Source organism: Brachyistius frenatus, unplaced genomic scaffold (assembly GCF_029030835.1).
Source record: "Brachyistius frenatus isolate BFR_SWC_R1_liver_20210118 unplaced genomic scaffold, ASM2903083v1 Contig_162, whole genome shotgun sequence".
NCBI lineage: Eukaryota > Metazoa > Chordata > Actinopteri > Embiotocidae > Brachyistius > Brachyistius frenatus.
The window spans coordinates 691,075-717,019 of NW_027210761.1; the positions used below are offsets into that span (position 1 = coordinate 691,075).

The 25,945-nt window shown below is 40.4% G+C and overlaps 1 protein-coding gene across 1 annotated transcript; it reads right to left on the reverse strand.

Moving 5' to 3' along the window:
- Positions 1-7,805: 7,805 nt before the first annotated feature.
- Positions 7,806-13,668, reverse strand: trhrb (thyrotropin-releasing hormone receptor b). Its single transcript, XM_069716754.1, has 2 exons — positions 12,510-13,668; positions 7,806-11,092 (listed from the first exon to the last, which is right to left on the reverse strand). Exons 1-2 carry the CDS (start codon positions 13,290-13,292, stop codon positions 10,667-10,669), a joined length of 1,209 nt encoding a protein of 402 aa, XP_069572855.1. The 5' UTR covers positions 13,293-13,668; the 3' UTR covers positions 7,806-10,666.
- Between the last annotated feature and the right edge of the window lie 12,277 nt (positions 13,669-25,945).

Genomic DNA, 25,945 nt, shown 5'->3' on the forward strand with positions numbered 1-25,945 from the left:
TGTGTTTTAGTAAATTCATTATTATAGCCACTCGTAGCGCCATGAAAATGACTTCCTCGATGAAATTGTATGCATTTCTCTTAATACATAACCTTCATTGAAGCCTGCTTAGTTGTAGTATTGTGTCAGATGGTCTGACACTGAGGAAATCCCTCTCCTTGGCTCACGTTACAATCACCGCTGTGGGAATATGAAAGAGGCGAGTACCCATTTCCATAAATTTCCATAAACATGTTTCACACATCTCTCTAGCTTCTGTTGTATTAACTTCAATCTTGGACAGATCGGCTTGGACTCGCAGCCGAAAATCTCACGAGGCCTCAAAATTCAATCGTTTTTTGTTTTTTTTCTATGAAAATGCGGCACTTGTCACTCAAACCGGGAGAATATTTTAAATGCTGCAGATGGTGTCCAGTACGTCTTTTTCCTCTTGAGGTTTCAAACCGGAAACACCCGAGATAGATGATGGAGAAGAATTTTTAACTTCGGCCTGTTTCCTCCGGCATTAAACACGGGAAGAGCTGCAGTTCGCATCCGCTGCCAATCTTCACGTTGAAGTCGAAGCGCTGCCGGTAAACAAACCTTTCTGCTTTGCTTGTTCAGCGGTGACATTTTCTCATCCCCATTTTAAGAAAGCTCAAACAAACGCTCTTATCCGGTCGACCAGGAAACACGCAGAGATTCAAGAGAGACGCTAATGGAAGAAGAAAAGCTGGTGTGCTTCCTGTATTTGTTTTTATTATATTGTCTGATTGTGACGCGAGACGAGGTTTGTGCAGGATTAGATCCAAGCGGCTTAAACATGACGTCGCCTCTGGTACCTGCAAGAAGCAGATCCGTATCTTTCCGTGTTCCTGACAATAAACAGAAGACCACCCCGCCCCGTGTTTGCTGTCTCGTACAAACTTGAGGATATTCAGAAATCACAGGAGCGCTGCTGTGACTAATTTTATCGATCAGCTGGAAATTACCCGCCTTGCGTGAACTGGAACAGCCGGCGAGCAGCACGCGTCTTCTTGTAACTACCGCGTTCCAGTCAAAAGCGCTTTGAATGTGCAGTTCTCCTTTCTTCATTACAACAGGCAATTTTGTGCAGCCTATCTCCAGTTTGCGTCCTCGGCTCCCCCGAGTCCTGCCGCTTTCTGAGGCGTTTTCTCTTTGCTCTGCTAAGCCACACAATAGGCTGAGGTTAATCACCTCGTTTCTCTTTTCTCTCTCATTGTTTTGCTCAGGAAAATCCAGTTTGGTCTGTTTTTATTTAATTACTGGTGCGCAATTGCATTAGACCGCACCGCTTGTTTTTATTAGCTGTACCAGCATCCCCAGATTACTTGAAGGCAGCCCGTCAAAGCTTCCAACGTCTCCGAGGATGGGCTGTGTGTTTACTCAGACACAAAGAGGAGAGAGAAAAAAAAAAAACATGCTGTCGAGCCGTCTGGCCGCAGAGAATTGGATAATGAAATCTAGTAACAGCTCACCGTCTATATTTCCCAAACCTGCTGCTTTCAGGTAAACACCACGTGGCTTAAAAACGGAGAATTTATCAAAGAAGACAGACGGCCACAATTTTTTTTTTTTTTTTTTTTAATCAACTCGGCTCCTCTGAGTGAGTTTCATTAGCTGCAGGGTGAAGAAACTTGATCTGGCTCTAATTTAAAATCTCGTTTCCTGAGGCGGCGACGACGACGATGACGACATGCAGCTGACTCGTATTTCACCAGCAGAGTCAGATTTCTCAAACACAGTGAAGTACCGCATCACAAGGATCGACTGTTCGAGTGTCTGTTCGTACGTCGGCTCTCGTCAGCGACTGAAAGCGCCTCCCTTTCGTTCTCCAGCCGGGTTTTTTTTCCCGTCGATGTCTCCACTTCACCTCTACAACAAAAGCTAAAAATGCAGAAAGAAATTTCTTCCGGAAAAAAACTAGAAATATGCTGAAAAAAAAAAAAAAAAAGAGTGAATTGTAAACACACTCAAGGTTGAGTTAAATACAAAAAGTCATCATTAATACTTCAAACTTCAACTTCTTTAATGTCAATCCACCATTTGACATACAGTTTCTCACAATATAATACAATGCGTTAATCAGCAATCCTTCATTTAACTCACTTTAACGCACGATACGGGAGATGTTTTCAGTTCAACTTCGAGTACGTGCTCATCAGATGCAGCGCTGGTATATGGGAGCGTCATTGTGTCATATGAGGAGAGACCGCGTGGCCTTGAAAAAACAATTGGTTTGTGATTAAAGTTCAGCTCCTCGTCATGAGACCGCTCTTCTCTGCAGGTGTAATTGGCACCTTTTTAAATGATTAAACAATTAAAACAAACATCCACATATTTTTTTTACCGGGGGAGAATTATGGAGGTGAGTCGTTTCCGTAGCTGATTGCACATTCTCCGGTAATGAATCGAGCTTCCTCCCTGATGGGATCAGCAGATGGAGGGAAAGTGATTAGTTAGTCATGGATGTCGTACCTGCGCCGTCGTCTCTCCGCGGGCGGCGAAACGTTATGACGCCGCGGGGAATGTCAACAACTTGGAACAAGACGCATTATTTAGTTTTTTAATGTAGGACAGCCTTCACAGGACTTTGTTTGTAATTTACAGATTGATGTTATCAATATTTAATGTTTTTAAATGATAAAGAGGTTAGTTATGCGCAGAAAATTTTTGTTTACAAAAATGTAATACTGAGAGGTGTTCCTAATATTTTGTGAAATTAATTGAATGAAATGAGAGGGACAAACCTCTCAGTATAATCAAGTACAGGTCGACAGCGCCATGAATTATTATTAACTGTAAAATGCCATTTAAATAAATCAACACCTGTCGGTCATATTTAATAATAACTGAACATTATGACCCTCATGAAGGGAGGATACTTCATGCTTCACCTTCATTGGTTTTAATCTCATGTATTTGTCTCGGTGTGTTTATCTTATTGTTAACTAGTCCCACAAAAAATGCAAAGAAAACTTTTTGACTTCCTGTAAGCCTCAAACCCTTCAATGTAGATTTATATACACCAGGAAATACCTGGGATCTGTAGGGTTTTTATAAATTTTTTTTTACCAAAGACTTGCTGGAGTTTCATTTCTGGTTGTGGATTAATACACATTTGCGGCTCCAGTGAGGTTTTTTTTACAGTAGCAGGATGATATTTGTTGGATTGACTCCGACTGGGCTCACAGTCATTGTAATGAAAGAGCATGTCACGGTTTTGCTCTTAAAAACTAGAGCCAATCAAAATGTGGGACATCGTCTCAATATGTGGGACACAGAAGAAAAATGCTGTGCAGTCTCTCGTAAAGTGGTAGATCAGTAAAACAGTGTAGTAAATCAGGCTTTGGACACACAGACTGTACTTGGTAGGAGAATCAATTCATCTCTGGTTCGAGGCTTTTTTTATGGTTATTGTTGACAATTATGAAAATATAAAACATTTCTTTGGGTTATCCTTGAAATATAATGTCCACATAAATTTTGAGCTGACGGATTTACGGCGCTCGGTTTCGTCACTGAAGCTGTGATCTTGTCCTTTGAGAAAAGGCAACTTGTCTCTAAACAGCCGGTTGTTTTTCCTCCAGCCGGGGCTGCGTACTTGTAGCAGGAGAACTGCAATTACACCGAGCCCTTTATCGCTGTGGCTCTCTCTGTCCAGGGGTGTTATGGCGAACATGACAGTCCCATTAGCACAGAACTACCTCTTTTTATTGTACTGGACAGTTAATGAGCCAGAAAGTTTCTCGTCTCTGCGTCCACCTGCGTCTGCTCATCCGCCCCGGGTTCGTTCTTTCGTTCATTCTTTCTTTCTTTCTTTCTTTCTTTCTTTCTTTCTTTCTTTCTTTCTTTCTTTCTTTCTCTGACTGCATGGTGCCGTCATGTCGTGCATTTCTCTCTCTAACAACGTCCCTCTCCCTTCATCTGGCCCTTCTTCGCAAACTCGTCTGTTTTGACACTTCATTAGGCTAAACTCAGTCTGCGCTCTGTTATTTACCTTCCAGAGATTCAGCTAATTCGCGGCCTGCAACCCTCTGACTGTCGGATAATTATATGCTGTCACACAGGGAGGATCATTTTAAGTGGTGATCTACAGTTGTTTCTTCTAGTTTTTAAATTTCGTACTTGTTGTGAATGGAAAATTGCTGCGGTGATTCTGCTCTCCGGATCCCAGAAATCATCTGTGACTTGGTGGCAGAGTTACATCTTTTTGACAATTTGTGTGTTGACAAAGTTTGCAAATTAGTTTTAATGCCACTTTTCAAGGCAGAGTTAAACTAAAAATAAATAAATAAGACACAAATGTAGTCTTTGTCTGAATACACAAAATGGAAGCAATGTCAGTAAAAAAATAGGTTACTATGAGAATACTCCTATTTATAGTATGAGTTCCTCCTCCTCCTCCTCCTCCCACTTCAACTCCTCTGCACAGAAAACAAAAAAGAGAACTTAAATTGTGTGAATACATTTGCTTTTCCACCATCAGAAATGAAGTGTGATGCACACGTCAGTCTACGAGAGGTTACCGTGTCGCATGCAGACTTTTCTCCCAAACCTGAAGCTAAGCATGTGATTTTTTTTTTTTTTTTTTTTTATTCCAACACCTGAAGCACATTACTTGTCACACCTCGGCACATGAAAATGTGACACCGACACGGTACCCTCTTCTAGACTTGACGGGATCGTTACGCACGTTGGTGTGATACCGGGTTGACTTTGCATGCGGGCATCCGTTTCTGATGATGGAAAAGCAAATTGCCTTTCCGTTCATTTCCTTCACAACACCTTTGGAGTCGGACTGAGAGGACGAGGAAGAAATGCATCTGTGTCTCTTGTTCAGAGGACAAAACAATAAAAAGAGTAAAGACAAATATTTTGGTTTTTTTTTTAATGTTTGCAAATCAAACACATTGCAATCAGATCTTTCTTCCAAACCACAGTCCTGCAAAACATGTCGGATCATTACAGGGGACATTAAATCTGCTCGGAGAACACACTGACAATGATTGCAGACGCACAATAGCTGAGCTGTGAAAGCTTTTAGTCGGAGGGAAAACAGAAAACCTGTTTCCTGCAGGTCAATCCAAACAGCTCTCACACCATACATCACTTTTTCTGAGGTCAGTGGATGTTGGCAATCATAAGAGTTTCTTCCTGTCTTCCTTAAAGGGTCAGTTCACCCAAATTACAAGATATTTTACACCTATACTGCAGCCGTCATCTGCTTTCTACCAAATCACAATATAAGTTTTTTTATGTGACGTTATAGTTCTGAAAGTAAATAATAAAGTATGTTGTTTTTTTTTGTAATTTAAGTGAACTAGCCCCTCCAATGCCAAAATACGAAAGAACTCAAGTGCCTATTATGAAAGTAATATATAGGATATATGCTAATGTTGCTATATGCCAACGTGCAGCTGTGAGTATGATAGCATGCTAATGTTAGGATTTAGCTTCGTATTCCTGCCGTCCAGTGAAGTACGACCTCACTGAGCTGCTAAAGCATGACTGTAGACACTTAATCTCAAACAACGATTACACTTCCGGTGTGATGACACATTACGATGCATATCTACATAACCCCAGAAACCTGAAATCTACATGACCTAGAGGTTAAAATTAAAGTGTCTTTTGTTTTGTTGCATTTTGGATGATTAAATCCTTCAAATGAGGACTAACCCACAGTCATTCTTTACCAGGAGTTACAGACGAGCGAGCACAAGCATCCATTGCACCGTGATGGTTGTATAACAGATGTACATGAGGGAGCTGGCCGAAGGTTAATGTCCCTCCGTGGACTGTCTTGTCTTCATTCTGAGGTGTTTTATAGCCATTCTCACCTGAGTCTGGAGCCGATGTCAGATCTGTATCCTCGGCTCACATCAAAACATGATTTACACTCCAGAGAGATTGTTTGGAGCCCTTTTGAAATTCCAGTCACGCAGTTTATTCCTGTCAACGGTGGTAAATTAGCAGTTAAGTGAAACTTCTCCCAGACAGTTTATAGCGGGCGAGGCTCGGTATATATGATGACAGAATTTACATTTTATGGTCGAGAAAGGCTGCGTTTATGCTCTTATTATGCTTTTGACGTAAATCTCGAGTAGAAAAGGTATCCGAGTGAATGCAAATGAGCGTGACAGTTATTTCTAAAGTATAGTGATTGATCTGGTCGCAGTTATGGTTTCAGACATTTGCAAATTGAAATGTGGTAAATTTACATTCTATCAAAATCAACTGTGAAAGCAGCCGTTTGTAAGTGTTAAAACACCACATGCATATTATTCATTCAGCTGTATGACATCTATAATAAACTATGTATAGTTTCCACTAACAATACATTGCTGTAGGGATGTTTATCGATAAACAGAATAACTATTAACATTATTATTATTATTATTATTATTTAAAGTGTATTAATAGATTTTTGCGCACAACCAGCTGTAAACACAACATTGACAAATTAACACTTTAAATAAATTGCTATGATAACAGTGAGGAATAAGTCCCCCGGAACAGCACTGAACTGTGCAGCGATTTTGGCCTAGTGGCCAAACTGCGTTACTACAACATCCACATTCATCACTTAATGCACACTGAACCAAAATACATTTATTTCCTCACCAAGCCACTGAAAAAGAAGCATTCATCTGTCAATAGCTTTTTCTGAGCATTAATAACTGCGAAACAAATCTTTTTATGATCAGAATTTGGTCCGGTAACATTTGCAAACTCCAGACGAGCCATACGATTATTTTACTTCAGCTCAATCATGCGTGAACACTTCCAACAGGAAGTCAGTTGGCGGGAATCTCGGTCGTACGAGCTCTCTACAAGTTTGACTTGCGCTAATGAGCATGCTCTAATTTCTGAAGCGTGTGGAGCATGCAGGTTCCTCGTGGAGAAAGTTTGGGAGACTTTTTCAGCGTATTCGCCACGAACAAATTAGGCTGCGTCTCATCTGGTATCCAGTTCTCCTTATAGTCACCTCTGGTTAAAAAACACTTCCAGAAGTTTCTGGATACCTTGTTGTTGTAAGTCCAATATTTACTCTGGTTTAACTCTACTTTGGTCTCCACCAACTTCTGAGGAAAACCAGACTCTTAGCTGCTATCAACATTTCCAAGAAACAAGACTGATGAGAGACCAAAAAGGTAAAGTTGTGAGCCAGAAAATACGAACGATCAGCTTGTGGTGCTGTAATGTTCAGCAGAGCTCAAAAGAAATGCAGCGTGATCATTTTCACATTGTAGTCTACTTTGCCATCTAACCTGTTGTTAACCCTCCAAGGTCCAATCAGTTCTCTTACATTACATTATTTTGTTTACGTTTTTTTCAGCACAACCTGGCCTATTTGAATATGTGTGCTACTGTAATTCCATGTGATATTGCAAATAGTAAATCATTTATGTAATTTTATCCATTTTTCAACACAAAATACCATTTATTGACTTGATAAAATGATAGTTAGCTACATTAACCACCATTTAAAATATTTCTTTTAATTCTTATTAATCCAGCGTTTCATTTGAAAGATGGAGCTATTTATTTTTGTATCATTTCAATTAATATATAGCAAATATGAATTAAGATTTTTGAAGATCTCGTCAGTTTGTGGAGCAACAGGTGAAGATGAGCTTTTTACTCCCTCATTGTGTCTTTCTCCTTCTCTTCAGGTCCTTTACAGGAACGAGGCAGCTGGTAAGTCAAATCAACCTTCCAGTTTAAGTATATCAAATATAAACAAAGGTTTCTCCGCTCAAACAAGTAAAAAAAAAAAAAAAAAAAGTCAAATCGTCTACTCTAATTCCAGGAACAACTTTATTTTCAACGTAAAGACAAAAATGTACAAATTCATTATTTCTATATAGCCATTAAACACACAGGATCACATTAATCTAAGAGGCAAGACCGAAGCAGCAGCATCCAAACAGCACAAGCATCACTAAATCATATTTATAAAGTTTTAATGTGCAATAATGAAAGCCAGAGTGGCATCAAAGTATACAGATAACGTCTGTTTTCAGCCCGACAAACAGAAGCGTTACCATAAATAACAATCACTTTACACACACACACACACACACACACACACACACACACACACACACACACACGCGCACGCACAGGTGAATGCAGGAATCCACTAATACTCAAGGCAGGTTTATGATTGTTACAATGAAACACAGTGAACTAAAAACTAAAGTCTGTTTCAGAGAAAAAGCCTCGTCATCCTCCTCCGTGTCAGCTGCTGCTGCTGCTGCCCGATTATCTTTCCTCGCGTGCCCACCCGATCTCAGGAATTCATAAACAGTCACTGATCTGGCGGAAACACGTCACACAACATCAGCACATCAGCGGTAAACATCGCACGTCCATCCAGCCTTTCACGACGAAGAGCGAGACAAGCGAAGCGATGCTTTGTTAAACTCCACAGTTCACATGGTACAAAACACAAAGCCAAAATTCACTTGATAGCCTCAGCTTGAAATCACCAACACTGATGCTCGCGGCACCGCAGATAAACTATATCAGCATATTCTATATGTTACAGCGGATCTCTGTGCCACTATACAGTCACTGACACTGAGGTGTACAAGCACTGCTGCTGCTCAAACTAAAATAAGAGGAAGTTTTTAATAATAAGGCATATTTTCTAAAGGGTTTATGAGGTAAAACAAATGCTCTGTATTATTACAGTTTATTAACATGAGTAAGACTTCATTACAAAATGTATAAAGTCATCAACAACGAGTCAGAACTTATTTACTACTTAAGCAATCAGTTATGCGCTTATGAATGTCAATAGGTTCTTAGTTGATGTAATGATGAAATCTTACTTGGGCTTACAAATGGTACCAATACCTTGATACTTTTTTTTTTTTTTTTTTATATCAATTTAACACAATCCATCTTAAAAAAAAAGAAAAGAAAAGAAAATTGCATTAGACATTATGGTACAAATCTTTAGTTTTCATGCAGTTTAGAGGGGGAGAGCGTAACCCGATGTCGTTTTCACTCACTCAAATTTACACATCCGCTAAAACCCTCACATGCAAGTTATCGCTACACACTACTGTTTGTCGTTGTTCCCTAAACGCCTCACATGCTATCATTAGAGGCTAGCTAGCTGGCTGCGTACAAAGAAACCTGCAGTTCCTGTAGCACATTCAACTCAGACAGATTGGGCACAAAAATGTGTTTAGAAAGAGTGAAATGAAGATTTTTACCTGTCATCTATGTTTGGTAAACGCTGTCACTGATGAGATTTACTTCTGAATGAACGTAGCAAAAGTTATAGTTAAAAAAACAAAAAACGTGTTCATGTTAATGTGTCACAATTTGGTACCGACTCCTAACTGTTACTTTAATAAACACCTCCCCCACTCGCCCCCAGCCCCTCTTCAGTTTCATGAAAAGCTTAAGGAATATAACCTTAAAGATCGACTTTAAAAGACAGATCAATATACCCACTAGAGGTTTATACATCCACCAGTTGTTTTCCCAAATATCATATTGTAAAAAGCATTATAATTCAATTTCGTACTTGTAAATAAAGCCATTGGTGACTACCTATAAACCCTTCATGATGTATGCCTTATTTGAAACAGCGTAACACATAAGAAACTTCATTATGGCACTTTTTAAAGTAAACCTACAAAGTGGCTTGAACTTGTGTACATCTTTTTTCGTTGTTTGGCAGTGAAAGCTCGTCTTCGTAAGTGGAAGAAAAACAACCTCGGCATACCATCAATAGACGTGATACAGATTCACTCCCAGCACAGGCTGTCTTGGTTTCCACTCGAGGTTATATATATGTCCTTCGCTGCAGAAAATAGGTCCTGTTTTGTCAGCGAAGGTTCAGGTGTGACTCAGCACTTAAGCATCAGTTATCAAAGAGTGAGAATTTCTGTTTCTTTTTTTAATGTTAAAATGTACCTTTTTTCTCAGCCTGACTCCCAAAGTCTGAGTGAAGCTGAGAAAAAAAAAAAACCTGTTCTGACTTTTTTTTTTTTATTATCAACAGTACAATCAATTCACTCTGGTCAAAAATGGTGAATCAAAACACAAAGATTGAATTTCACACCTACAAGCCAGACTTCTTATAAGTTTTCTTTTTGCCTCCGTTGAGTCTTTGGTGTTCTCTGTATAAAACATCACTGACTGGCTGTGTTGGTCATAATGAATGTCTCAGGATCCGGGTTTTTTCTCTCCATTTAAGTTTTTTCAGTTACCTCTTGGTGCCATTTGAAGCTGCCATGTGTCCTTGTGCAGCCTTAAAAACTAGAAATGAGTCTATGCTGGTCTGGGACGTGACACAACAACATATATCTGAATTGGGAAAGATGTTTCTGGTCACATTCATGTTTTGTTAACTCATCATGTGGGCAGGTCCAAGATAAGCTACGTGATAAGAGAGTGTGTTTATGGCTTTACAACGTCCGGGATCATTCTCAATGAAGACGATGTTTGGCTTTGCACCTCCATCATGAGTTGCTGTAATCTTTGTTTACATCTCTTATCTTAGCAACCTGCCTTCGAAAAGGTCAGCAAGCACTCAGAAAATAATATTCCCACTTAACGGACTCCATTAAAGCACCATTTTCAACATCTTTAATCCTGGATCAGCCCCCAGAATCGTCACCCCGGCCTCAAACGAACCTCAGGCGTCGCTGAAGTTCACCTTCCCGTAGGCGCAGGGGTCCTGGAACATCGCTTTCTGTTCAGACAGCAGCTCGTCGGTGACTGTGAGCTCCTCCAGCTCCGTCGTGAAGTGATCGGTGCTCTCCACCATCGACGTGTCCTTGACGGCGCTGTAGGTGAGGGCCACGCTGTAGGCGGCGGGTTTGTCCGAGTCCTTCCGCCCACAGCGGCAGATCTTGCGGAAAGCGGCGCGGAACTTCTGCGACATGGCGTTGTAGATGACCGGGTTGATGGCGCTGTTGAGGTAGATGCAGCTCCTGCAGAAGAGCAGGAACCAGCTGTCCAGGTAGGCCTGGTCCAGGAAGGAGTTCACCACCACCAGAGTGCGGTACGGCATCCAGAGCACGGCAAAGAGGATCACCACTACTGCCAGCATCTTGGTCACCTGCAGAGGGCAACGAGGAGACATATGAGAACTGTTACTGAGATACAGATCCCGAAGAAACGCGGTAACAACAGCCGAATCAATACCATTAAGCAATAAAGAAGTAAATAAAAACCCACTAAATACTAAATAAAGACACACATGCCAGTATACCAAGGAATGATTAATTATAAATTTAAAAAAAGAAATTCTTACAAATTCCTTCCTTCTGGCCCTGTTACATCTACAAAGCGGCAACTAATTATTTTAGTGAACAGGGACCGAATTCTAACTATTTTTAGTCCCACGTTTTAAAGGGTCAGTTCACCCAAATTACAACAGTATGTAGTATGTAGCTGTACAAATAAGATTAATTTCCCCATGTTACCTACACATAACCAAAAATAGCTGCTCGACGAGATACCGTGTCGGTTGTTATTAAAACTTTTAATGAATCATTTTAGAGCAAAAACTGTTGATTAATTGATGAATCGGAAATTAATCGGCAACCGTTTTGAAATGTTTGCTTTTTTTTAGGTGATTTATAAATAATCATCAGGCAAATCTATTTTGACAATAATAATCAGTTGTAACACTAATTTATTGACATACTTGTTTACTTTATTCATTGTGTTTGATTAAAGCCAAAATTTACTGTCCAAACAATGTTTTTCATGGAAGCTGATTACAATGAACTCAAAGCGGTCACCATATGAGTTTGAGCTTATGTAAAGAACATGTAACACAATACAATAAGTACTCGGCTCAAGCCATTCAATATTATATCGTCACCAGCAATCTTATTTTTAAAGGAAGACAATGAAAAAAATACTTTAGGGACAGATAATTTTAACTATTTCTGATGCTAATTATTCAAAAATATTTCTCTTCAATTTAGTAACATTTCATTAAAATTGTTGTCCTTTCTTTTCATTTATTTATTTATTTCGATTTTAATTTAGTTGATTATTGTATCCTTTACTTAAATTTTTGTGGCAATTCAATATAAAAAACACCAGTAAAAGTACATAAGGATTATTGACAAAGTTAACTTTAAGGTATAAAAAGTTAAAATACTTACTGTAGAAAAAACACCCTTTGTGAGTGTTTAACTTTTTAATGTTATTTTTGTTATGATAAGTGATGCATGTATATATGAATATAATTTTAGTAGTTAGTAGAAGGGGAGATAAACTGAATAGTGAGGGGTAATTTATTCCTAAATGCTTTATATTATTTAAGCTCCTGGTATGTTTTGTAGATCAAAATCATAATTTGAAGTCCTGGGACACATTTTAGCATTTTTATATTCCTATCTATAAAGACATGTCACGTTTTATGGCACAACGTGAGTGTACATTACAATAATTTAGGATTTTAACCATTTTTACATTAGATGCATCCTGGCTGTCCCCCTGCAGGCTCACCCTCCACCCACCTGTCTGCGGGAGGTCGCGGTGGAGCTGGAGTGACGGGAGTTCTTGCAGCTGGCGCCCTTACTGATGGCGTGGTTGTTGTGTCCGTTCTTCTTCTTGTCTTTAGGGTCGGAGGGCAGCGGGTTGAGGAAGAGGATCCGGGCGATGAGTCCGTACAGAACCGCGGAGAGCAGCAGCGGCAGCACGAAGAAGACGCCGAAGTCGAAAAAGTAAACGGGTAAATAAAACTTCCTGGGCACCCTGTAGCCGCAGGTGATGATGGTGACATTGTCGTACACCAGCTCCTGGATGTCTGACAGGTAAAACCACATGACGCAGTAAATAGAAGTGAAAGCCCAAACGAAGACGATGATCTTCTTTGCTCTGGACAAAGTGCACAGAAACTGGGCTTTGATCGGATGGCAGATGGCGATGTATCTCTCTATGGTGAACGCTGTTATGGAGCAAGAGGAGGCGTTGATGCCGAGGTACTGGAAGTAGGTGATGCCGAGGCACCCGTAGTGGCCAAACACCCAAGATGCAAAGATGCTGTCCATGATGGTGGGCAAACCAGCCGCTGTCAGAACCATCAGGTCCGCCACGGCCAAACTCACCAGGTAGCAGTTGGTGGGAGTCCGCATATGTTTGGTGGTGAGCACCACCAGGATCACCATGACGTTGCCAACGATTCCTAGAGCGCAAATCACAAATAGCAGCAAGCTACTTATCACTTTGTACTGAATGCTGTAGTCCACCCAAGTCCCCAAAGTTTGGTTCAGGTCCGGAGCTGATGTCAAGTTTTCCATCTTGTTTAATCAGCTCAAATATCCGCGGAATAAAATTCGACTTTGCTGTGCGTCTCCTGCTCCCTGACGCACCAGTCTGGTTTTACGCGCGACAGAAGCGATAAGTCTATCAACTTTTCAGGTCCGCAAAATGTTTAAATACGCAGATAAATAAAGTAAAATTCAACGCGGGTGTGCGCAGCACTTTAAAGCATCGTGAAGTGACAAAGAGCTGCTCGGACTCAGGTGTGAATCCGTGGTCGTGTTGTGCGTAAAAAGCGAGGCGTTGCCTTGGTCTCGTCGTCTCGTCTGTGTCTGTCGGACAGATGGCGGTTTGGTTTTGATCCTTGCTTTTGGCACGAGCTCTCTTACGCATGCGAGGGGGATTGACCCATCATTACAATATGAGAACCAGACCTCTCCCCCGTGAACGTAACCAGCTGGTCCAACGCCAGAACCTAACAAAATAAATGTGTCTTTCTGATATTTTGTTACTTACAATCCGTGTTAGTGCCACCTATAGAGATGAATTAACCACGGAGGCGTGCTTGCAGGTACCTCCTATTCGTCAGTCACTCTTTTAAAAGCCATTGTGAGCACCTCAGCTCAACAGGCTGCCACTTTAATAAAGCTTCAAAATGGAATGAACTGCAGTGTCTGTAAAACGGAGCTGATCGATGTTTACATGCTTTTAGGTGAAGCTACAAGCAAAGGCCATAAAATAATGTTTATTAGGCATTTAACTTAAAAGTGTATGCTGTTTGCAGTCTGGCAGAATATCCTCTAAATAAGTTTTTTTCTTTATACATTTGTAAGAAGAAGTATAATTTTGAGCTATACTGAAATCTAAAGTTTGATTCTTTACTTTTAATGAGCTGCTGATGAAATATTTGCATCAGTCTAAAGTCAAGAAAGCACCAGTCTTTGATTAAAGAGTCCAAGTCCTCGCCAATACTCCATCCCCTCTGATAATTTTGATTGATGCCAAAATAAAGGTCCTTAGATGAAATTATTCAGTTAAATGTTTTCTAATTTTGTGAACATTTTCCTTCCTATAAGGTCCAAATTGATTAAATGTAAACAAACTGAGCCTAAAATACTGGAATGATCCTATAAAATATCAACGTACCAACGTAAAGACTCTGGGAGGTTGACTTTCTCCTGAGAAAAAAATATCCTTTCAACAGGCGTCTGGTGCGCTTTGAATCGTCCTGCTGTGTGAATCACTCTTTTCAACTCTGATTTCTTTAAATTTGCATCGAGGATTCAGAGTTCATGATTCCATGTGGTCTCAGACTTTGACATTGTCACCTCCGTGCTTTACTCGTTGCCTCAGTGCAGCCTGGTAGGAGTTCAAATTCATGTCTTTTGCTTGTTCTTCGGCACAATTAATCCCAGCTGTCTTGTTCTTAGAGCCTCTTTGAGCCTGTGAATGATTTCCACCACATCATTCTGGCTGTGTTGGTCTTCCAACAGTCTTTGAACTGAATATTATTGTGGTGATTCTTATCGATCTCTGAAGTGTGCAGCTGGTCTTTCTCAAAGAGAAGGTTTTACGCTCAGTCACAGTAGTGTTTACAAATTATCACCTCTTTTGAGCAGAATACAGTCAAATATAGTTTATAATTCTTCAAATATATGGGTAGTAAACTCTTTAAAGAATATATTTACAAAATTAAGGTGATATACTGACTCCCTTTTGTATATATTTTGAATTCCAGAGAGGCAAACAGGAAGTAAACTGATGTGATCATGTGACCTTTTACAATAGTTGCATTGCATTGATAAATTTTTGTCAACACAGTCTATTTTTTTAAAATTTAAGAGTTGAATTTGTTGCCCAAAATAAACAACAACATGTAGACCTTCCAGAACGTTGCAGTCAAAATAGTGATCAGTGAGATTTAACAGGTTTAAGTAAAGGATCAGAATACTTCTTCCGCCACTGCAGGGACCCCGAACTGCCCCCTCCAACAGGTGTAGTTACATTAACTATGCTTTTGATATAGTAAATTATGCAATCTGAACTTTTCCAAGTATTTTCTGTTGCCGTTTAGATGTTCATTTATCCTCAAATGACAACACGATTTATTTATTTTAGTGGTAAAAAAAAAAGCCGCTGCTCGTTAAAAACTCTTCCTTTATTACTTTTCTCACGCTTTCCAAAAACAGCTGCATGACATATAAAGTACTTAAAGCAACACGGTGGATTTAACATCTGCTGCTGAAATATGAGCCTAATTTTCATATTTCAATTATACGGACATTTCTGTTCAGTTAAAGTGCTAAGTAGAGTTCCAGCTCCTCAGTGTTGCAGTGATTTGTCAACACTTCCTGCTGTACTGTACATTTAATCAGCTCGGCGTTATTCTGCAACTGAGATTCTGATGCAAAACCTTTTATTATATTAAGAACTGAAGGTAGAAAAAAAAGACTCGTACTGTGTAGTAAAACCAACAGTAAATGCCCACAAAAACAGATCTGGAGTGACCCGTGTTTGCTGCCGTGCTGTCCAACTACATGGGAATCTGTTGTTGCCTGTTCTCTGCACAAGACTGTGGAGGTGGGAAACTCTCCTCCACACCAACTGTGCATATTCTCCAGCAGCTGAGCTGAGGACGGCGGCCATCAACGCCAACACTCGCTTTGTTCACGCAATTGTGCTTCGAGCTCTGAAGCTGCCAGCCGTCCATCCATCCCGAGCAACAGGTGGACCTGGACGACAGGGAATTACATAATGATGACGCCCCCCCGCCCTCTCTTTTCTCCCATGATTCCCATCTTCTCCCAACAGTGAAGAAAGAGTCCGTTTTAGCTCAGCTTCTCAGATCCATTTTTGTTCCTCGGCCTCTTGGCAAGCGAAGTCAGTAGATATAAATCTGCTGTAGTTATTTGGCCGGTTTTTTTTTTTCTGCAGCTTCAGTTTTCTTTCATTCTAAATGGATTCTATTCAAGAGTTTTGTGTCTTTACTTTAGAGTGGAAGAAAACTCTTCTTTAAAAGATGAACAAAATGGATTTAGAAATGATTCTCGTACTCAGTGGCACTCAGTAAAATGAGTTACAAGACAAGAGTGTAAAACTTCTCATGTCCCCAAATAACAGTTCCTTTTGTTTGCAAACTACTTACACGATTTACATATTCCTTCTTAAAAAACAATAGCAACAACAACATAATAATAGCAACAATAAACTTTATTTGTATAGCACCTTTCATACAAGAAATGCAGCTCAAAACAATACAACATTTAATTTAAAAATAATAAACAGGAATAAAATGCATAAGAACAGATAAAATGATACACAACACATTAATAAAATAAAATACAGTTAACATATAGAATGAAGCAAAATACATTTTAAAAAGTGCAGTATTGAGAAGTAACATTATTGAGACATTATTTTCTATCTGCTTCCTTATTCAGATCCCAGCATCCAGTGACAGGAAGACAAATATGAAGAGAAAGAGTTTTACTGCCACCTAAAGGACAAATCGGACCAGCACCAATGAGAGGAAACAGCTGACCAGAATTTACACTAGATATATTTTTTTTTATCATCGGAGTCAGGTATTTCTTCAAAATTTTAATTCAAAGAAGCATTTAAGTTCATTTAATTTGTCAGACATGCCAGCCAGACATGCCCGTGACATCACAGCTCTCAGACTTAAAGTTCTTTAATCGTTTTAGAAAAGACTTGAACAAAACAAAAACTTTTTCCAATCAGATTTGTTTGAGATTAAATTTGTTTCAGTTTGTTCATTTAAATTTGCGGTCCTTTATTTTTCAGGTGGAGTGGTGACTTTATGCTGAGGAACTGAACATGTATGTACATATGATGCTGCTATTGAACCTCGTCAGCTTCATCCTGCGTCACACCTGATGATGCCTCAGACCTGCCGACCAATCGCTGCCCTTCATTCCATGTGATCAGCTGAAATCAAGGTGTGATTGTGCTACGTTTACATCTAAGGACCCATTTCTTCTCTTTAGCCGCTCTCTGCTTTGTTTGTTTGTTCTCCGTGAAGTGTTGATGATTTCACCCACATCCTTTTATTTACGCTACGTGTCCGATCATTATTTCATCTCTCTGTAAAGCACTTCGGTCAACATTTATTGTTTTTAATTTGCTGTGTAGATAAAACTACCCATTCCCCCTTGTTATTAATAACAATAATAATAATAACCTTAATCTTTATACAAGAAATTCAGCCCTAAGTGCTTCACAGCAAGAAAATAACATGCAGCGCTTCACATAAAAACAAATATTAAGGAACATTAAAACTTGTTAAAGTGTAAATAAAAAAATGAGAAAAAGAAATAAGATGCATAAGAACTGATTAAAATCAACACAAGACAACACATTAATAAAATAAAGTAGCTGTGAAACAGTTATTGTAAGGGCATACTTCAATACATTATTTTTATATTAGTCATAATACTGAGGGACAAGAAACTGCTTAGAATATAAAGGCCAAAATTAAAACAGCAGATGTCAACATATTGTGTTTCTTACATCCCCTGAATCCTACAGTTCCCATGATGTAATTAATCCCAATTAAATCCTTTAAACACCCCCCACAGCAAAACACAAGCTTTCTGTAAAGAATTTGAGGCCAAAAATAGACCTGATGAGTTTATTTCTCTGACCTGACGAAGCTCCTCAGAAGACACAAAGGCTGATAACACCCCCCCCCCCCCCCGAAAAATTAGAAAAGTGATCTCTGTGTGTGAAACCAGAAAAGAGCTTCTTCCTTTAAAAGGAAATAAACAGCAGAGTAGTAATCTCAAAACTGCTGGTAAATCATCGGTGCAGGAAAAGAGCAGGAGGGAAATCGACGGTGTGTAATTTTGTTTCTGTCAGATTTATGTGTAGCAAAAGCAAAGAAGACAAATTACGCTGCAACAGATTACGCTGAGCTGGAGGACTTGATGGTGTCTTATTCCGCCAACCATTAGCAGCCATGTTTCCTGCATGTGGTTCGCTAACATTCGACGCAAGTGCTGCTTAAGTCTGACAAAAATAACATTAAAGATGGCAGGGGAGGAAAGATTATGATATCCTTCGCAAGTAGCTTATGAATATGGATGTGTACTGTATGGCTGTAGCATACTGTATATATCAGCGTGTCTGAATCCGCTCCCAAAGAGCTATAAAACCATAAACCGGGGCAATTCTCTGAGTTATAACGCTGCTACACAATGCGCACGGCAATCAAACACGCAGCTCACTCCCATATCGTACAGTAAAATAAAAAATAAATGTATTTGTTGGCGGGGGGGTGAGGGGGGGGACTAGCTTTTGCAATTCCCCGCACACACACTGTGTGTGCAATAACTCACCGGCGGCATAATGGCGCTTTAAAATGTGAAACGACCTTTGACCCCTTCTGATTTACCGAGACAGTGGCAGGTCATTTTAAAGGAAATCAGTTCGAGCCTACTGAGACCTATATGGCTGTCAGTGACACACACACACACACACACACACACACACACACACACACACACACACACACACACACTACACAATACACACTCGTGTCTCAAGGCCAGTCATAAACGACCCGTCCTCTGCTTCGACCCTGACCTCCCTCTATTCATGTTAAGTACACTGCGGACTCCACTCTATAACCTCCGCTGACAGAAAGCATCACTCCTGCTCTTAAAGCAGCTCTCTGTCATCCCCACCGCCTCCGCCCAACTCCTCACACACGCACACACACACACACACACACACACACACACACACACACACACACACACACACACACACACACACACACACACACACACACACACACACACACACACACACACACACACACACACACACACACACACGTACACACTCACAGGTGCAGGGAGGCCTGATTGTGCCGCCGACAACAGCAGCGAGCCGAGATCTGCACTCAGGTGTGACAGCGTTGGAGCTATGTGGGTGTGAAAAATCGAATTCAATCAAAGATTTAGAAGGTAGAGAGTCACTTTTCAAAATGTTAGCCAAGGTCTTAAAAGAGGAAATTAAAAACTATGATTTAAAATGTTGTACTTCTTTTCTGTTGCATGTGCTTAATATTTGCAGTTTTACATAAGGTGAAGTTTCAAATTCATGGGCGTCTTGCGAAAAGACTCCTTCCAGAAAGATTCGACATTAAAAATCTGTTATCAGTAATAAAGAAATACAGAATTCAATGATGCACGATCGGCAACAACATAACAAATCAGCCAAATAGTTTCCGACTAGATGTTTGTCATTTCTTTCTCAACACAAGGACATTCAACAAAAGAGAATCAGCTGCAGGAAGATTGATTTAAACATCTTTAATTGGGAAATTAGAATAATAGAAAAAAAGCACAAGAGATGTAAAATTCTTGCTGTTGTGACTTGATTTAAATATCTGATCTCAAGTATGTGCCAAGACCCACTTTACAGTAAGACTGTTATTGTACCGAAAGCTACGTAATTTATAAGATACCAGTTGTCACAAGTGATAAGTGAGTAATGCTGCGTTCAAATAAAACTCGTGAGCTCGTGGTTACAGTGGACACGGACGGCGTCTAGAAGCCACGGAGGCTAACAATTTAGCAAGCTAGCAGGCAGCTAACTCAAGGCAGGAAATGTAAAGGCACAATGACGGAGGGAGGAAGTGAGGCTGTTGCAAAACAGCTTCAAATCTTTTCTAGTTAGCGTTAAAATCTTCAAACATCACACATATGAGCTGTTTTGCAGATTTTTCATATTCTATATACTTCTCATAGGAAACCAGTGCAAACAGGATATGTTCACACTGTCTTCTCTGAAATATGCAAAACTACAGCAAATAAAAATGTATCAGACAATGTGGCACAAAACAACAACAAAAGATTTTGAAGATGCAACTTCAGCTGAAAGTTCATTTCGCTCTCCAAACCCAGACCTTCTCTCAGAAAGGTGTTGACGGGGAAACGGGCATGTTTTCTATGGACGGATTATCCAAACTGAAAAGGGGCCTTCGGGTCTGTTTGGAGTTCAGCTGCTCTCATGATCTCGGGGCAAATGTTCCTTTGATGTCTGTGGCATTTATTATCATTTTTTTTTGGGGTCATCATTTACCTATTTGAACCGCGTCCAAAATATCCTTTAAGTAGTGCTGAGTGCAGAGCGGAGAGAGCTCAGCTTGAAATCACAGCTTGACTCAGCTGTTACAGTATGCAGCCCGCCTCTGGGCAGCGACCACAGCACGCGAAGCAGCCGGCAGACCTACAGCATGTGTGTGTGCGTGCTTACGCGCATCCACCGTCGGTGCTCTGTCCAGTTAAAGACATCCTCTCGGCCCTGCTGCAACACGGTCTGACTCAGTCGTGTCTTCCTGAACGTCTGTCTCCCTGCGTCCTGGTCTAACCTTGAACCGCCGTCTTTGCCTTTGCCGACGCTTCTGGCTTCCCATCAGCTATTCTTAGCTGAACTTGCTCTCTGGCTTCACAGCAGATCTGTCAGTGTAAAATGCCACACTTCACCGGATGGCGTAAATAAAACGGGCCTGCTGGTTTGGGACCATCTCTGGAGGAAATGACAAATCACTTTAGATCATAAACAACAGAGCAGCAGCAGCAGCGTGCTGCTCGGAAAATATCTCATGGGAACGGTCTGGTGTTTATTTATTATTTGTTTCCCCCCCCTCTCTGCGGCTGTGATGGAGCCGAATATTTGCAGGCCCTCATCTCCATACGTCTCTCAGTGGTTAGTTTTAATTTCGCTGCAGCGCTGCACTTAAAGTCTTAGTTAGACAGATGAATTTTTCCTTTTTCTATTTACTGCGGGGGCGAGGAGAGAGAGAGAGAGAGGGGGGGGGGGGGGTGGAGATTAGGTTAGACACACTAAAACCCCAGGAGAGCGCATCACCACTAACACGCCTGTCAGACACAGAGAGGCTGCAGCCCAACAACTGTTTGCTGCTTCGCTCAAATGGTCCTGACGGGAGGCGGCGGTGGTCACGTCTTCACTTCCTGTTTGTCTTCTTTTAATGATAATATATGCAGATTATATCTTTATAAATGTAAATTCTTTTCGCAATTTCCGTTTCACGTTGGACTCGTGAACTGATGTTTCCACATCATCCTCCAGCTGCAGTCGGGCATATGGACCGTACTGTGCGGCACGTTTAACATGCGGCCCCCTCAGGCATGTGTGTGTGTGCGTGTGCGTGTCTGTGTGTGTGCGTCATTAAAATCTTTCTGACATGGCACAGTCATAGTTATGTATTACCGCCTGCTATAGGCGGGTCAGGAGACACTGTAGTGGCATTAATGTTGTACATTAATTAATGTATCATCAGTTCTTCATATTGAACGTCCAACAAACACTCTTCGTCACTTTAATTTAAGTCCCCAGTTAATTAGACAAACATGTTGTCCATTATTACATTATGCTAGACCTGGCGGGTATGAATAATTTCAGCATCTCTTTGGACATCTAACACGTCAGATTCAGAAATATATAATTGATCCCAGAGAGGGAATCTAGTCTTCTTGCAGCTACACTCATTCTAGAAAAGAAATATATGAAGCACAGATCAATTATAAGAAAATAATAAATAAGTGAAAATATGTCCATCATACTAGGTTTGATCTCACTGATATATTCTCACATGCACATCGCGACACACAGTTTTTAATATTTCTGGGTCAATAACTGAACTTTTTGAAGTGTTTACCCATTTCTGATCTTCTTTAAACTCCAGACACGAAATGGAAACATACAGTAAATAGTTGCATTAAAAATATATTTTTTATGAAACGGTATTATTCTCCAGAGAGAATTTTAACTTGGACAACATAGTTGCTGATTCATTCAATCATTCAACATACCTGCATCACAGTGAGAGTTCACAGTTTTACTAATTCTACCAAAAAAAACGGTCTAAAATGTACATGAATACCGCCACCTACATGTATATATAACTGCACATATACATACATATCTGGATCTTTCTGATATATACATGTATCCACTAAATGTAATTAAAAACCTCTCAGATAAATAACAGCGACAGTACAATAAAAATACAGATGAAAGTGATTAAAATCTTGCAGGAAGGAGGCCGATCATTTCCCCCTCTCTCCTCCTGAAGTTAATAATTTGTTGTGACGTCTGAACATTGACTTTCTGCACCAAAAGTACAGAAAAAATAAAATCTTATGATTCTAATTATTTATTATTATTATTACAGTCTCGTCTTCAGCAGATTCCCGTTCCAGAGGCTTCTGGATGCAGAAAAAGCTTCACTAAAAAACACTGACAGAGTCTGCTGAAGATTTGCCCTGAACACACGAAACTCAAAACTCTTTTGCTCCCCACACGGTGCAGAAACACACTGCTGCAGGACAAAAGTGCATAAACAATGAACAGACTGTGGGCTGTGTTCGCAGTGCAGCGAAGATAGAGGGAAACTTTCTGTCAGTCAAGTATTGCCTGCAGTAACAAATCCTAACCCTGGTTATCGCCCACATCAGCACGACCACCTTCCCTTAATCGTTTGGATGAGAAGCGTGAATGGAGAAAGCTGCTGGTCCAACATTTTCCATCATGGTGCTGAAAAGACGTGTAAGAGATAAAGAACTGCAGCGTGTGACCCTTAAAGCCGAGCCCCCAAAGTGTCACCAGATAAATCCGAGGGGTCATGAGATGATTGAACTTCCTGTAATTGACTTTTCTATAATCGTTGCTTTTTACTGCGATATTAGAAAATTCTGCTGAGCGTCAAAATTTTAATGAAACCGTCTCAGGAGTCCGAACCAGACACTTCTCTTTTTACAAGGGCTCAAAAGCCTAAAAAAATTTGGGAAGCACCATTTCCAATTTTGGTGTTTTTATAAGCTTATCATATTTTATTATGTAAAGGCAAATTCTGTGAGGGAACTGGTAATTATCAATACAAGATAGGAGTACTGGAGTAACACTTCCTGCACCAATCCTGAGGAACAAAAGTACAAAATTACATAAAATGTTTTGGTTTTTCTGCCTTTCTGTTGTTGCCTTTGTTGCCTGTATTCCTCCCTCCAACCACCAGAGGTCACCAGTCTCTCTCGGTGCCCAGTCTCCTGCCTGCCACGCCCTCCTCACCTGCTCCCAGTTCCCCAATCTACCCCACCTACATCCACTCTACAAATCCCCCACAAAGTATATCTACACCCAGTCTGTCACTACCAGTAATGAGATCATATATTTAGCGTTCACCTTCCTCAACGCAATATTATCATCTAATCCTAGTTCCCCGTTTGCCTGAGTATTTTGGATCCACAATCTGTTGAACTGTGATGAAATATATATGAGCTCAAAGTAGATCTACAAGTACCTTCAAACTGTCCTTAAGCATGGTACTTGAGTAAACGTACTTAGTTACTTTCTACTGCTGCTTTTCTTACTCTTCTACTGCTGCACACATATATGACTATAAATATGGTGCTTAAAAAAGACTCAACCTAATCAACCCAATGCTGCTGTTTAAAATGTTATATTTATCTATTTTTCTATCACAGTCTACTAACTGAACGCTAAGGACATGAAAGTATATGAACAAAGGTGTCTACACTTTTTTGTCAATATTTTCTCCATATTTCAGTCACACTAGTGACAGTGACATTGGCTGACGTGGTTCCATGTGTTTTAATTCTCTTTCTTGTGTCCTGTAAGCGAAAACAGTATATCGGACGTTCTCACTGTTTTTTTTGGTTTTTTTTGCATCACTTGATAATTTTATAATTCTTGATTAACTTTTGCTTTCAAACTGAACATAAGAGATTTTATGATGTGATTTGTGTTGATTATAGAGAGCTGCATGGGCTGTTTGGCACCGAATGTGATCTTTTGGCAAAGATGTAGTCAGAAATAAAAGTCCTAGACTTTATTCTTTTAGATATTTACTGTGCAGTTGTTGCTTTTGAAATGGCTTTTTATAATTTCCTGTTAGTTTGTGTCACTTTAAGGTTTTGCACATGTGCCGTGGTTGTAACCACATAATTGCATTTGATTGGCCTGTGATGACGAGACAGTTTGGATTAAGGGAATATTTGAAATGGAATAGATGATTAACAGTGTTACAATTTCTTGGGAGGTAAAAAAAAACAACAACCTATAAATCATTTAGTCAATAAAGCCACCAACCAGTGGTAGAATAAAATAAACTTCTGCAGAGGTTCATGTCCATTCCTGTCTTCCGGCTGTACATCTACTCTATACGCTGTCATGTACAACTGTGAAAGCTGCTGCTTTAAACTTGCCTCCCTTTCTGTGTCGGAAATGTTAAACCGTCCCTGGAGCGCATCGCTTAAGCTGCCTTTCCCCTCTGAAAAGGTCCTGACTGCTAAATGTACAGCGAGCGGAGCATTAGAGTATGCATCGAGTACCCACAAGCATCAGGGTGGTTGATCTCGGTAAACAGCAGAGGAGAACCTCAGTGGCGGCACACTGAAGCGTTTTCTAATCATGACCTTTGGCTACCAGCAGTATAACCTACATATGCTGCAGTGCTCTGCAGAGACAGAGGAGACCGTTCAGTTGATCCATGAGGATTTCTATAAGGGGCTCAGCAAATGGAATGTCCCTACTACTGCATAATGTCGCTGTCATTTAAAAACACTCACATTATTATTCTGTTGTTTTAATCTTTTCAATTTAGCTGAGAGATGGCGGATCTGAATATTATAGTCGTGTATCTACATGCTTTCCCACTTTTAAAATTCATGCATGATGTTATGGTTTTATTAGTTCCTGAAAAGCTGCCAGTTGGGAGCTCCTCACCCAGCGCCGACTGTGAGGGATTGGACATGCTTTAGATCCAGTATTAAAGTCAAGTTTTCATCTGGCTGCAGGAGGCTGCTCTGAAAATGGGCCAGTCAGGAAAATGATTTACAAATCGTTCATTTTAAAGGACAAACAAACAAGCCCCCATTCATTCTTATGTCCAGTATCTCTGCACACAGTTCTATTGTGTGAATGCAGATGATACAGATAATGATTTATGAATGCTAAATATGTTCCCAGAGGGAAGGGTGCTGCAGCGATTAACGAGACTGTTTATAGACTGCTGTTGAGCGCAGGACTGTAGATACCAACTAAGACACTGAGATCATTTGACCCTCTTGAAGGGGAGGAGGGGGGGGGGAGCCAAAGAAGCCACTTCCAGCGATCTATAAAGCATAAATCACATTATTGCAATGTTCCCTCACAAAAATAGAAGCTCTGTCTCCCTGCTTTGCCAGAACAAACAGTAGCAGCTCTTACAGGGCACTCTTTATGGTTTATATAAGGACTATTTGACCTCTGACCTCCTGGGAAAGGTCTGCAGGGCATGTTTAAGCTCAATCCATTTATTGCATTTTCTGCACACTTCATGAATCACTGTAAAAAGCCAAGTATCACCGACTTCTTGGCTGTCTGGTCCACTTTGTTTCAAACTGAAACACAAACATTCGTGATCCCCAGAGGATGAAAGCTAATCCACGAATTTGACATGAAATCTCCCCACAACTGTTGGATGGATTTTCTTAAAAATGTGTGTAAGAGACTAATGCCCCCCCCCCCCCCCTCCCCACTCCTTCCCCCCCCACCCTACCTTCATCACAGTAAGAGTCTGCCTCCTCCTGCCTCTCATCTGATTAGCCGGGGAACACTGAAGTTGGCTCGGTAATAAGCA